Raw genomic sequence first — 13814 nt, forward strand, 5'->3', positions numbered from 1 at the left:
GTTGATAAATGAGTACCGGGCTTGTCCAGGGTGTTGTGTAATGCAATCAAATGGTTCTGGCGGGTCAGCGAGCCAGTGATGGTCGTGGAACTACCAGTGGCACCGAGTGCCCGGAAAAACTGACCTATCACCCCTGTCCCTAGTCGCCACTACCAGGATGGGCAATTAGAACATGGGCAATTACAACAACAACAACAACAGTGTCTCTTATTTTTCTGCAGATGGAGGAGGAGAAAATGATGGCGAGGATTCGCGAGGCTGAGAAGTCACAAAATTTGGCGGAACTCACACAAAAAATATCGTCACTGGAATATAAGGTAAGAAAGTATTAGGGGCTTAGTAGCTTTGATTAGGTGCTTAGATTTGATTAGGTACTTAGTTGCTTCAGTCGTGTTATTTATGATTTGTCATCGATCTGGTGTGATTTAGTTGATTTTAAACCATCTTCATTATAATCATGGCATTAATTCTTAATTTGAAAGTTATTCAGTTATCAGTTTTCTGTTTGACATTAGAATTGACGTCATATTTTACAAACATTATGTGTATTAAATCTCGTCTGCTACTAAAAAACATCCTCAGAATATCCATAAAATATATTGAGGCTGAAATGGCGTGCAGACATCACTCTTATTTGCACATAGAGTAATAAAACATGTTAATATAATATTATTATCTTAAAGCATAATAAAACTTGTTAAAGCATTAATAAAGTTTAATTATATCAGAACCAGGAGCTGGTGACGGAGGGAGAGGTGGGTCGTGTGAGCCGTGACAGCGAGCAGGTGCCTCCCCTACAGGAGAAGCTTGCCCACCTGCAGTCTGAGGTGAGACCTCCTGTGAGGGGTGAGGGTGAACGAGACTTTAGAGGGGAAATAACTTCGTTTTCGTAACTTGCTGATAACGAAATTTGTCAGGGGAAATAACTTCGTCTTCGTTGTCTTGCTGATAACGATACTTGTCTGGAGAAATAACTTCGTCTTCGTTACTTGCTGATAACGAGACTTTAGAGGGGAAGTATAAACTTCGTCTTCGTTGTCTTGCTGATAACGAAACTTGTCAAGGGAAATAACTTCGTCTTCGTTATCTTGCTGATAACGAAACTTGTCGAAATTTGTCAGGGGAAATAACTTCGTAACTTGCTGATAACGAAACTTGTCAGGGGAGATAACTTCGTCTTCGTTGTCTTGCTGATAACGAAACTGGTCAGGGGAGATAACTTCGTCTTGATCGTTGTCTTGCTGATAACGAAACTGGTCAGGGGAAATAACTTCGTCTTCGTTGGTTTGCTGATAACGAAACTTGTCAGACGAAATATCTTCGTCTTCGTTGTCTTGCGGATAACGAAACTTGTCAGGGGAAATAACTTCGTTTTCTTTATCTTGCTTATTCAAGTGCGTATTTTGCCCTTACTTTACTGACTTAAGAAACACAGTCTTCACTCGTATCTGGCTTAAGCAAAAACTCGAATTTTCCGACGATCATCAGAAAAATATCACAAACTAGGCTTTTCTCTCAAATTGAAAAGGTGCGTTTTGTTAGAAAAAGTGGGGTTTAGTTTTCTTAAATCGGAGCCCTGAACAGACCTGGGGCAATACTTTCAAAACTCGCTAAGTGAACGTAAGTACTTACGCTCTATTTTCTTGTCTATGATTTGTGGATTTTGCTTGAAAGGCCGTCAATGAGTGGCTGATGAACTTACGATCTCTTAACTTTTTTTGAAAGTATAGGCCCTGTTCTTATAATATACAGACGTACTAATTAATGTACTGAGGAATGCGTCGTGGTCCCTGACTGTGCAAAGTAATTTTCAGCTCAAAATTCATTCCTGAAAATGATGAATATTTTCTGCATTTATTATCATGTTATTATCATATCATGAATTTTGCGAGCACTTTTCTGATTTATGACTACTATAAATATCGGCAATAGCTAAAAATATCAATAGATCTGATTTTGATTCTGTTAGAGGTTGTTGTCTTTAAAATAATATAATGATCGATTATAGTTTACCATCATTTTTCCTTTATGAACACAGTTCACCATCATACTATGAACACAGTTCACCATCATACTATGAACACAGTTCACCATCATACTATGAACACAGTTCACCATCATACTATGAACACAGTTCATGCCTCACATTATGAACACTTATTTTTATTATTATTAGCACCTACGTTCGCTTGCCTCACGTCCCATTGTTGGACCTCGTATGTGACACTCACCACCTCACCTACACGCTGTGATGCTAGTGAGGGGATGTTGCTAGTGAGGGGATGTTGCTAGTGAGGGGATGTTGCTAGTGAGGGGATGTTGCTAGTGAGGGGATGTTGCTAGTGAGGGGATGTTACTAGAGAAGTGATGTTGACGTAGCCAGGCTCACACATCACTAGCCACACTGCACTTCTTCTCACGCGCATCATTTATCTTGTTGCACCGAACGATCCGCTTGACTTTATCAACAAATTAAACAAACTGTAATACGTACTTCTTAACACCACCACAAAATATTTACAGTCTGTAGACAAAACTTAAGTAGAGAATGTCCGCAACGGAGGTTTACTAACTGCAAACGAGCTTTTGTACTCGAGATACCAAAAGTTGATTTAAATCAAAAGCAAATTTTTTTCGAGCTCGAGATATGAGCGTCGTAAAGACATGTTGTATGCAGCAAGCTTAACCTTGTGTTTCACCCGCACCTTTCCTGCACAGCTGCTCGCTGACAACTGAAGGAAGCGTAAGTTCTTTCCTCAAAACTTTATATAATCATTTCTGTACACTTGTGTACGTAATTGATGTACACTAGTGTACGTAATTGTACTGCTGTACAGTAGTGTACGTAATTGTACTACTGTACACTAGTGTACGTAATTGTACTAGTGTACACTAACGTAATTGTACTACTGTACACTAGTGTACGTAATTGTACTACTGTACACTAGTGTACGTAATTGTGCTACTGTACACTAGTGTACTTAATTTTACTACTGTACACTAGTGTTACGTATGTGTGCTTGTGACCACTAGTGCACCACTGTCCACTGGTGTACGTTTGTGTAGTTGTTATAAATGTAGGTAGTTATGTCATGAGTGAGATAAATGTCACTCATGCCCACATTCTTCTGCCATCTTTATTCGATTATTTCTATTCCTTTGTGTAGACGCCAGAAAAAATTTTCACGCATGCCTCGCATGTTAATATGTGGCTTCTGTTCAGTTCATATATGATCTCCTATGGTTGTTATGTTCGCTCTATTGACCTTACGCATTTTTATGTTATTTGACAATATTCCTGATCAAAGCGATTTTTTTATTGGGAAAATGTTGAGCGTTTTGGTTGTGCGCAAGCAAGAAATGGAAACGAATACATGGAAATTTTTTTTAACTTTCAGAACGGATGCTGAGTCGAATTAATAATTTTGATGCCACATGAAAAATTACACAATTGTTTCTTTCTCTGCGGAAGAAGTTCTTAGCTGAAACTTAGATAACATTTTTGTGACGATCATTAACCAGAAACTGGAAAGTTTATCATGCTTCTAGTCTACACCTACATCTCACTAATCATTCACTAGTATCTCGCTATAGTCACTTACTAGTTTGTTGCAATATAAGCATATATGGTTGATCCTCTATATATATATATATATAGGACGGCCTCCAGCACGTAGCCCTGTAACACATTTGTTTTTGTTTCCTGTATTTTTCTATGACGTCACCGTTTGCCTTATTTTGCATTGCATTTGCATCTTGCACTTATTCCACCATTAATTTGGCTGTTATTGTTTTATTAGGTGCAAATCATCCATTAAATTAGGATACAACGCATGCGTTTCAGTGAAGAACATCGATATCAACAACCTAAACTACCTTAAGGGGACCGTCTAACCTAAATTGGAGATAGCCTATAACTCCTAAAGTTATTATCCGATCATCATGAAACTTCACATTCAAACGTAAAATGTAAAAATAAAAACATTTTACTTCTATGAATTTTTCGAAAAAATTGATAGAAAACGTGATATTCATAATTAAAGGGCCTAAAAACTGCCCTTCTTTGGGAAGCTGTCACGAAATCATTTTTTGACGCACAGGGATGATTCTGGTACCGTTGAATGCGTTGAAAAGTGAGCTTTAAGATGAGCCCAAAAAGTGGAAAACGCCAAAATTGAAAATTTTAGGTTAGACGGTCCCCTTAATTGTTGAACTTGTAGTTAAGATTTAATTTTTCTTGTATTTTAACGACTTCGTAAGGTTTTTGGTCAGTGTAAACTTATTAAATGTTCATTTTCCCCTTATCTCGTTTAATATTTACACGCGATCATATTGGAGACAGAGGACGATATTGGGCAACTAGAATTTCTTTAAAAACTCGTATTTCTATGTGTATAGTTTCTTGTGCAAATGATACAAAGGTCGTTCCATTTATTTTCTATTTAACTGTTTCTTCAATAAGCTCAGTAATTAGTTCTACGCTGTTTCATTTTGGGTGTGACCAGCGTTGTTGAATAATTATTTGTGGATATCATCTGTCTCCGAATTATCATAATAATAAGATTGTACGGTTTTTATTTATTTATCTCTGCGACTGTTTCTTTTACGTCCCAACTTTGTCATCAATTCCCCTATGAATTATTTGCTATATATTCACTGCATTCTGTTGGAGCCGAGTTAACGGCTAAAAGTTTTGTTGAGATTCGAAACGCTACAAGTCGCATTTGATTGATTACTATAATTGTCAACAAGACGACAAATGTGAGCTTGTAAACAAACAGCGCGCATTCCTAATTACTACTTCACAGTAAACAAGAACAATGTTAATCGAACTTAGATTCTTCACGCATTGCTGCTGCCATAACGCTATTCCCTTAACCGTTAGCTAATGTTAGAAGCTCTTGCTACTCATTTCTAGTCTTATAGATGTCAAAAAGGGAGGAAAGTGATTTAAATCACTATATTTATGACACTAAATAATGAAAGATCTAATATTTCAGGTGGTTATAGATGTCAAAAAGGGAGGAAAGTGATTTGAATCACTATATTAATGACACTAAATAATGAAAGCTCTAATATTTCAGGTGGCCCGTCTGCGCGCAGTCAACCGGCAGCTGAGCTGCAACAAAGTTTTGCCTCGCATTGACTACACCAGCGAGAACGACAGCGACATCGAAGACCCTGACGACCTCCGCCTTATTCTGTCCCCAACGACCCTCTCAGGTGACCTGGTCACCCTCAATGGCGACCTCGCCGACTGCGAGGGCGACATTCTTAATACGGATTCGCCCGATCCAAGCAATTGCGATACAATCAAGGAGAAGTTGCACAACGGGCCCGCTGCACCCATCACCAATGGCGTTGCACTTTCGAAATCTCCCAATCAAAAAAGCTGCAGTGAGATTGGGAGTTGCAATAGCGAGAGAGAAGACGATAAAGTACGACGCTACAGTGGCAGCGCCGACCACAACCACAACAGAGAAATGACCATCAGCAGCCCTCTTAGGAAGCGCAGCAGCAGCAGCGAGTGCAGCATCGACAGCAATCCACGCGAGCCCATCTCCCGACGTACCTCTCATACGCTCGCTGAGGCATTCTTGGAACAGCTGCCTGAGGTCCGCAACTCTAATTCCACGTAGGTTTTGTCTACTGCCTCGGTCATTCAGATGAACGCACTCTCACAAAGTCAGATCATCAACCTAAACGTCCAGACGCCTACGTGTTTCATTGTTTTTACTGCTAAACAAACTAGACTTCAACTCAGTGGCTGCTGCAGAACGCTGGCGAGCGTGTCGACACTCGAGACAAGCTCACTAGCTCACTCCACTAACTGATGGTTGGACCAAATGCCCGTCGTACCTTCCCCTGCGACACGATGTTTTGAAGTGTTTCACATCTAACGTCTGGGATCTGATTTGATTTTACGTAGTTTTAGTTAAGTGCTACAGACCAAATGATGTTGGGGTCAGCGATGTGGACTGCCGGTTTCCTTGAAACTTGTTTGGACTTGAGGAGGAACGATTAACAGATCGTCCTGTGTTGTAGGAGTATAAAAGCCTCTGGGCTCACATGGCTCAGTAGCCTTTTTTCTACTCACTAAAAGAGTGTTCTGAAAATCAGTCTTGGAATTCTTCTTGGCTTGTGTCGCGCGTTGCCGTAAGAATGATCAAAGTGCATTGATACATCATGCTATGGCTCTCACCAAGTCGGTATTGTTCATCCCATGGAACGCTTCACCCAGCACACATCTCGTCCGTAAACGTTACCTGTGTGCTGCTGTTCTTCAGACTTTCTTCAAGATTTTTCGGACATCAATTACGTTTCATCCGTTGAGGCAAAATTTACTTGCTACATCTGTGAAATGCTCCTTTACAAAATGTTATGATTACTCACAACGAAGTTGATCAAAATGGTGTCTGTTGCATTAATGGTCTTTTTTAATGGCAGGAAGATTAAACAAAACCGCTTACTCGTTTTTGTGTCGCTTTCCAAAGTCTGGATTAGATGCGGTGCAACGTCAGCTTAGAATACCTACAGCAGCATCGTTCTAATGAACACGAGTCATAGAAGCTAATAAGTTATATGCACATATTGTGTTCTCGACTTAACTTTCTGCTTCTACTAAAAGTGAGATACATGCTGCAGCCAGGCTAGGAAAATCGGTTTATCATCTCCTGCTCTGATTTTTATTTATTCATTTGTTTTGGTGAGCCTCTTCAGTTATGATATCTTCTAATTTCATGTCTTTTCTCTCTTCTCACTCTGACTCCACGTATGCTTTTGTTCAATAATTATGATGGAATATGATGATTCGAGCCCTAATATTTAAGATTGCAATATAAGTTAGTTTTGTGCAATTTATGTTGAGAATTTATTCTTTGTTATTCTTTCAATGTATGAAACATGTTCTAAAAAGTATTAATTACTATGGATAAAATCTGGTGAAAAGGTTGTAGGTTTCCCTGTACACAAGCGGCAGAGGCTAGTCGCTGCTACAGGCGTCTCCTCCACTGCATCTCAATGCAATAAACCTTTAATTGTCTCAGACTACTTTATGAAATATTATGAAACGTGAAGAATATCTCTCTATTTTATATTATAACGTGCAAACAATCATGTTTACGAGTCAATGCTCCGCATAGCTACTCGTAGTCGGTCGGTTTCTCATGATGAATGACTAGCAACTATGGCCACTGAACTAACTCATGATGAATAAAATCGTGGGTGTCGTTCAAGTCAATTTCCATGTTTATGTCTTGTAAAATGATAACCGATGATGGCTGTGGGTTTTATTGTCTCATGCGGTGGCCATGCTCGTTTAAAATAACTATATGCCGATGTTTGGTGCTGTTTTGGCATATGTTGGCAAGGCATACCGTAGATAAATCAAACTCAGAAGCAGCTATCATGCTGGTCTGTATCTATTTTTCTGGAAACTAACTGTTGCCAATGGCGTGTATCTTACTTGCGGCATTCAAGAACATATCTACTTTCTATCATCTCCGATGACAAAATATCAATCATTCATCGGAATCGAGTTAGTAATCCCTGCGTTCGTCTTCTTTGTGGGGTATACGGCCGATTGCTGATCGAACTTCCATGAAGGAACAATTGCTACTTTTACCATGGAGGAACAATTGCTACTACTAAGTGGAAAGCGAATTAAAGCTTAAATTATAACGTCGTCAATGCTTATTTTTTATACCATCTTTCGATTTCATTTAGATTGTTCTTCTGCCTATTATTAATGACAACCCAATAGGCCGGAATGTCTGCCGGTATTATGTGGTTGATGTATGGCGACGTCGTAGCAAAGCTTCTCTGCGTCCATGAAAGCCATGCGTACGTTTCTTCGAATCTGGCATTTTTCAAGTACTTAATGTGAACTCGCAATTATTTGTTTACATAATTGTATTGCATGTAAAATATATTTTAGACAAATTATGTGTGAATCGCTCTACAGAAGCAAGTGAAGATGTCACTGCTGCAGCTGAACTGGATGAAGGCAGTTTCTCCGGTCGCGGTCACTCGTTATACGAATTTGCAGTTTGAAGTGTCGAGCCTGTAGCACTTTCAAATGATGTACTGTGACATTAAACTATGGTGGCTGTATTGAATTTGCACTACTACGGTACGGACTATGAAACTAGATTTCGTAATCGGATGTACGGAATCGTCTGGATAGATAAAGAATTTCTGCTCTTCTAAAATTCGTTACGCAAAATATGGTGCAATCAATCGGAGTTCAGGGGGCTAATGTTAAAACGTAGATATTTTCATCTGTATTAATAGTTAGTGCAGGCAAATTTCATACGTTTTATGCGTATACTTAGTATAATTTGTTGGTATGTATTTAGCGCAGCTATAGTAGAGTTGTTAGTCCATAGCTCTTTGATACTTCACCAGGTTTGTGAGAGTAGATAGCGTTATCCCAAAGTTCTACATCTCTCATGCCTGCTGCTGAACGTATCTAGTTTTTCAAGACGGTGACCAATAAATTCTGTAATTTACCAGACTGCTGGTTGCAATTGTAATATAATGACAATTATGATTTTATATCAGTTAAACTTTTGGTTCTCTTAATGTTAATTGTTACTAAAAATTACAAGTCGAACATGTTGGTTTCAAAGACTCAACGGGAATATTTTATTGCCTTCCCTCAAGCTTACATATTATTCATGTTTTATAGCAACTTATAAACATAATTACGCCGTAAACAATTGTGTCTTAATTAACGTTGCAGTTGAATTTTCTATTGTATGTTCCTTGTTAGGATCTTATGATGTCAAATTCCCGCTTGTCCCGTGAGATATCTGGCCTTAAATTCTATATTGAAGCAATAGACTTGAATGTCGCTGGCATTCAACCTTTGTTCTTTTCCATTGCCAGAAGTTAAATTCTAAATTAATTTTATATTGAAGCAATAGACTATAATGTCGCGCTGGCATTCCACCCTTGTTCTTATCCATTGCCAGAAGTTAAATTCTAAATTAATTCTAAATTGAAGCAATAGACTTGAATGTCCCGCTGGCATTCAACCCTTTTTCTTTTCCATTGCCAGAAGTTAAATTCTAAATTAATTCTATATTGAAGCAATAGACTTGAATGTCGCGCTGGTATACCATCTTTGTTCTTATCCATTGCCAGAAGTTAAATTCTAAATTAATTCTATATTGAAGCAATAGACTTGAATGTCGCGCTGGCATTCCACCCTTGTTCTTTTCCATTGCCAGAATTGTGATCTAATTATATCTTAGAATTCCCTTGTAATTCGCACATTGTTGAGGGAGTTTCTCAACGAACTCTCTTCCTGATCAGTTCATATGCAATTCTGCGAATTTTATTTGGTAAAGCGATAGCTCCATTAACCCTATTTTAACTACTGGCTTTAATCTCCATCATGCTGTCGCTATAAATATTTTCGTTAATAACAAACATTCATTGTCATGTTCACTTGTCCACGATTGTTTGTGACCGACATGGCGTCTCACGTCAAACAAACCCAGATTGCACGAAGCAATTTAATTACAAAATTAAAGCAATTCCTAGAAAAGATTGATAGTCCCCTTTTTCACTCAACTGTTACGTTGTAGTCTTCACTCACGGGCCAGGAGTTGCCCCTGCCACTTCACAACCCTGCTCTGAACCTCCTTTAATTTAACTTAACTAATACTTTGCTAACTTCGGTTGCAGTCAGACCCGCACGATGCTTCTCTTTTTCTGGCTGCTCTTCTCGTCACCAAAGTTACTAAGCTTATACTGTATTATAATATTTATTTTAATGTACATTGTTCCTTCTTGTAACTAAAATGTGTTGATTTATTTCAACAAGTTTGTAATGGATGTCATGGGCGGTGCTGCACGCCCGACACAGGTCACTTGTATCATGGTTGAACTAGTATAAGGTTGACCCATCAGAAGCCCATTACGGATGTAGTTCGTTGTTAGCCTGTGACGTCACTGATCTCAGTGACGTCACGGGCATTGACCAATCACCGAAATGCGATCAAACCAGTCAACCAATCCGTCATGGGAGTAACGGGATTGTTTACGTTTCTCGATTTCAGTGACGAAACTGAACTGAAAAACTGAACTGAAGAAAATTGAACTGATAGGCGGAACTTCTCGTGGGTCAACCTTGTATAGTTCAACCATGACTTGTATTGTCTGTCTGTGTTGTGCGCGTCCAACGCACAAATTACACGACGTTTCCTTCTTCAGTTTCAGTCCACCCATGATCCAGATTTATCTTTTATTAATCACTCTGAGAATTTTTAGCAGAAGCCCAAAGTCTTAGTAAAAATTTACGTCTCGCTTCTTCTATTCTTCGTTGGCAAAATATTATGCATATTTGGCCACGCTAGTAAGCTATGTTATTGATCGTTTTCGCAGATTGTGATTTAGTTCGTAATCCTTATAACGCTTGCAGAATATTTTTTTTTAATTCAATCAACGCGTTTGTCCACTTAACTACATGCAATTGTACATTCTTACCGTTAAGATATTTGAAAGTTTAATTACCAGCTTTAGTATCAATACTCTTTCCTATACGTTGTAGTAATATATTACTCAAAGATATTTCACCCCGAAACTGTAACTATAATTTGTCATTATTCTCATTTTGCCTAACCATTATTATGTTAGTAGTGGTAGAGATTGACAATCCCTCGTGCGGTGACTTCATTTCCCCATTGAATGTGATACTATGGTTAGCATTAGCCGTAACTCTTGTATATACTCCTACCGCACTTACCCTCTCGCATACAGCGTTATCTTACCACAGAGTTTTCTATTGAATTTTTAAGCATAAAATATCGGTTTGATAGTCCAACAATTTTTAACTAGATAAAAAATGTGAGACATTGTATCATTAAAGCTAAAATTGTTTCTTGCTTTATCCAGGGGATCCACTCGACGGTCAATGTTGTCAGCTATCGTCCACGTTATATTGCTCCCACATAGCTTATGTATCGTCCATATTTGGAATAAAATAAATATATGAATATATATGTTGCTGTGCTTACTGTAAAACGAACCTGTAAGATTTCTGTCGTCACAAACTGAAGTCTTTTTGGCTTCGAGTATTTTTCAAGAATGTGCTGGCACGTCAGACGTCGCGCGCGTTTATCCGATTGTCTGTCTAGCTTACGATAGCGGTGGATCATCTCTGTAGAGCTCACTTCCAGGAAATATTGTAATTGCATAATAGTAAACCACATTCCGTATTTGTTTTCTTTTCACCTCTTGCTGTCCTTTTTATCAGTTCTCGACGTTTCCCAGAAGCTTGATCACTAAGAATGTGTCTCAATTATCGGCTAATTGTACTAGCAATTGGAGTATCCGTTCACAGTTAGTTTGAACTAAAAAAAACACACTTCAACGACATGTTTCAAAACTAAAAATTAACCAAAGCATATCATTAAATATTGTGATATTCTAATTTTGACTCCTTTTCATATATCGTGAAGCAATGATTATGAATCCAAAGCAAATTGTTTGTGTTTGGTATCTTAGTGTAATAATGAATTAGATTTTTTAACCTATTTGAGTGCACTGATCGTTGCAATATAGACCCAGTATATGATGAATGTTCTGCTATACAACGAATTAGAGAAGATTTCATCAATTTAGATTCATTTTAAATATATTAATCAACTATATTGGAGACGTAGCCTATCGTCGAGATATTGATTCAATAAATAAGAGCAGCCTCCATCCGTTTACGTGAATGACGGAAATAAGGGGAATTTTATCTACTATGGGGACTTTCTGCAATGTAAACAAAAATAAATGCAGGTAGTGACATTCGAAAAGGACGACGGTGAAATGTCAAGGGCGAACCAAATTTGACAAATGAACGGCAATTTATTTGCTGAACTTAATTACCTTATAACTTATAAGGTATTTATACGTACACATTCCTATCCTTTAATACGTTTGCTTGATGCTAGACTGAAAATTTTAGAATAATCCACCAGCAAATGATCCAAAAACACTCATGGCTAGTGGCACTAGGCTACTAGCCATCTAGCCGAGACTAGCCCTAGGCACCATAGTGGCAAACCAGTGATTTTCTAGAATCAGTTCATTTTTAATTTCCTCATTTACTCAAGATTTTAACAGATTTCTTATGTATGATGATTCTGGTATCCAAGATACTTTACTGGTCTACTTATAGGACTCAAAAATGAACTTGAGGAAGAGTCTAAAAAACTCTCTGCTTTGCCACTATGCTAGGCACTGCGCTCTGGCGAGTACCTGTGATTTTTAGACTCGTCCTCAAGTACAATTTTTAGTCCTGTCAAGTAAACCAGCAAAGTACCATGGATACCAGCAATATTATATATGAGCTATTAGTATAAATCTTGGGTAAATGGGAAAATTTAAAATTAACTGATTCTAAATAATCTCTGGTTTGCCACTAACAGTCTAACACTAATTCTAATTTGACTAAAGGCCCACTTATTGCCCACTATATTTTGATCTTATACATGATAAATCAGAGACTTTATTACTATTAGACTCTTCCTCAAGTTTATTTTTGAGTACCATAAGTACACCAGGAAAGTACCGTCAAAGGGGTAAAAAGGGACGGGTCGGTTTTGAGCGTTTTTTGTTACTAACTTCTTACCATGAAATATTTCAGAAACAAGTTTAGGCTCATTTTATAGCTCTTTGCAAGGGCTATCTGCTATCCAATGGCATCTTCAAAAAAATTTCATATGCTATTTGACTATTCGTAAGGTGCCACACGCAAAATAAAACTGTCCCGATTTACCCCTGGGAACGGGGTAATCCGGGAGTGCCAGGACACTTGCAATAAAAGTTAATTTTAAAATGTTTGAAGCATGCAGAGTGTACTCATCTATTACCATGGTCCCACGGTCAGGAAGATGTGCCAGGTGCGCGGGAATTTGTATTATCGTTGCATCAATTTGCGCCGTGCGCCGTAATATGCCAGTAAAAAAGTGCACCGTGCGCCAGCCTGCGCCGTGCTACTAAAGTTGTTTAAAGATGAATGCGCCATACCCAGGATGGTGCCGTTTTCCGCGGATTAATCCGGCGTAAACGAGACTCCAAGCCCTTCTACTGGCGTACAACGCGGCGTACAAAGAGCTAAAATAACGTTATTGGCGCACACGCCCGGCGTACGTCCGCATCTGGCTTGTCTTGACCTCGACGTACGTCTGCATCTGGGCGATCTGGCTTGTCCTGACGTACCGTACGTCCGCATCTGGCTTGCCTTGGTGTACGTTTGCATCTGGCTTGCCTTGGTGTACGTTTGCATCTGGGTGATCTGGCTTGTCCTGACGTACCGTACGTCCGATTAGGCATCTTCCACTTTGATCGTAAAGAGCGCGCAATTCAGTATTGATCATTGGGCATCGGCTATATAGATCGTAAAGCACGTGTGTTTGTGACGATCGCCAGGCATCAATCGTAAAGTACATGTGCCTGTGTCAATCATGCAGCATTGGTGAGGGTTACACTTCCGTTTTTAGCAAGCATATTGGCAACTTTCTTTCCTGGCATACTGGCGTACATCCGAAAACGAACCTCCGGCGTACACGCTGCACCTTCCTGACCATGGTGAATGCGCGGCAACGCTATCACACACGAACAAATATCTGCATCACGTTGACTAGATTTCTAACGTGTTAACTCAGGTTCTAAGAGTTGGCAATGTTCTCAATAATTATTCATAGATCACAATTCGGTTGGAAATTAATTACAAAACTGAATAGAAGAAGGCAACAATCCACATGGCTTGAGATCAACTCCTTTTAACGAAGGACTTACTTACTTGGTTAAGA

General features: G+C 38.9%; 1 protein-coding gene across 1 annotated transcript; it reads left to right on the forward strand.

The window, feature by feature from the left end:
* Positions 1 to 227: 227 nt before the first annotated feature.
* LOC108682505 (rab GTPase-activating protein eat-17) lies at positions 228 to 7432 on the forward strand (the record flags this gene model as incomplete). The annotated part of the gene is given in 3 exon segments (XM_018171680.2): positions 228 to 317; positions 729 to 827; positions 5085 to 7432. Coding segments are annotated over 3 exon segments (744 nt in total), but the record flags the coding sequence as incomplete, so codon positions are not given.
* Between the last annotated feature and the right edge of the window lie 6382 nt (positions 7433 to 13814).

The sequence above is a fragment of the Hyalella azteca genome, unplaced genomic scaffold (assembly GCF_000764305.2).
Source record: "Hyalella azteca isolate HAZT.00-mixed unplaced genomic scaffold, Hazt_2.0.2 contig16906, whole genome shotgun sequence".
Lineage (NCBI taxonomy): Eukaryota > Metazoa > Arthropoda > Malacostraca > Amphipoda > Hyalellidae > Hyalella > Hyalella azteca.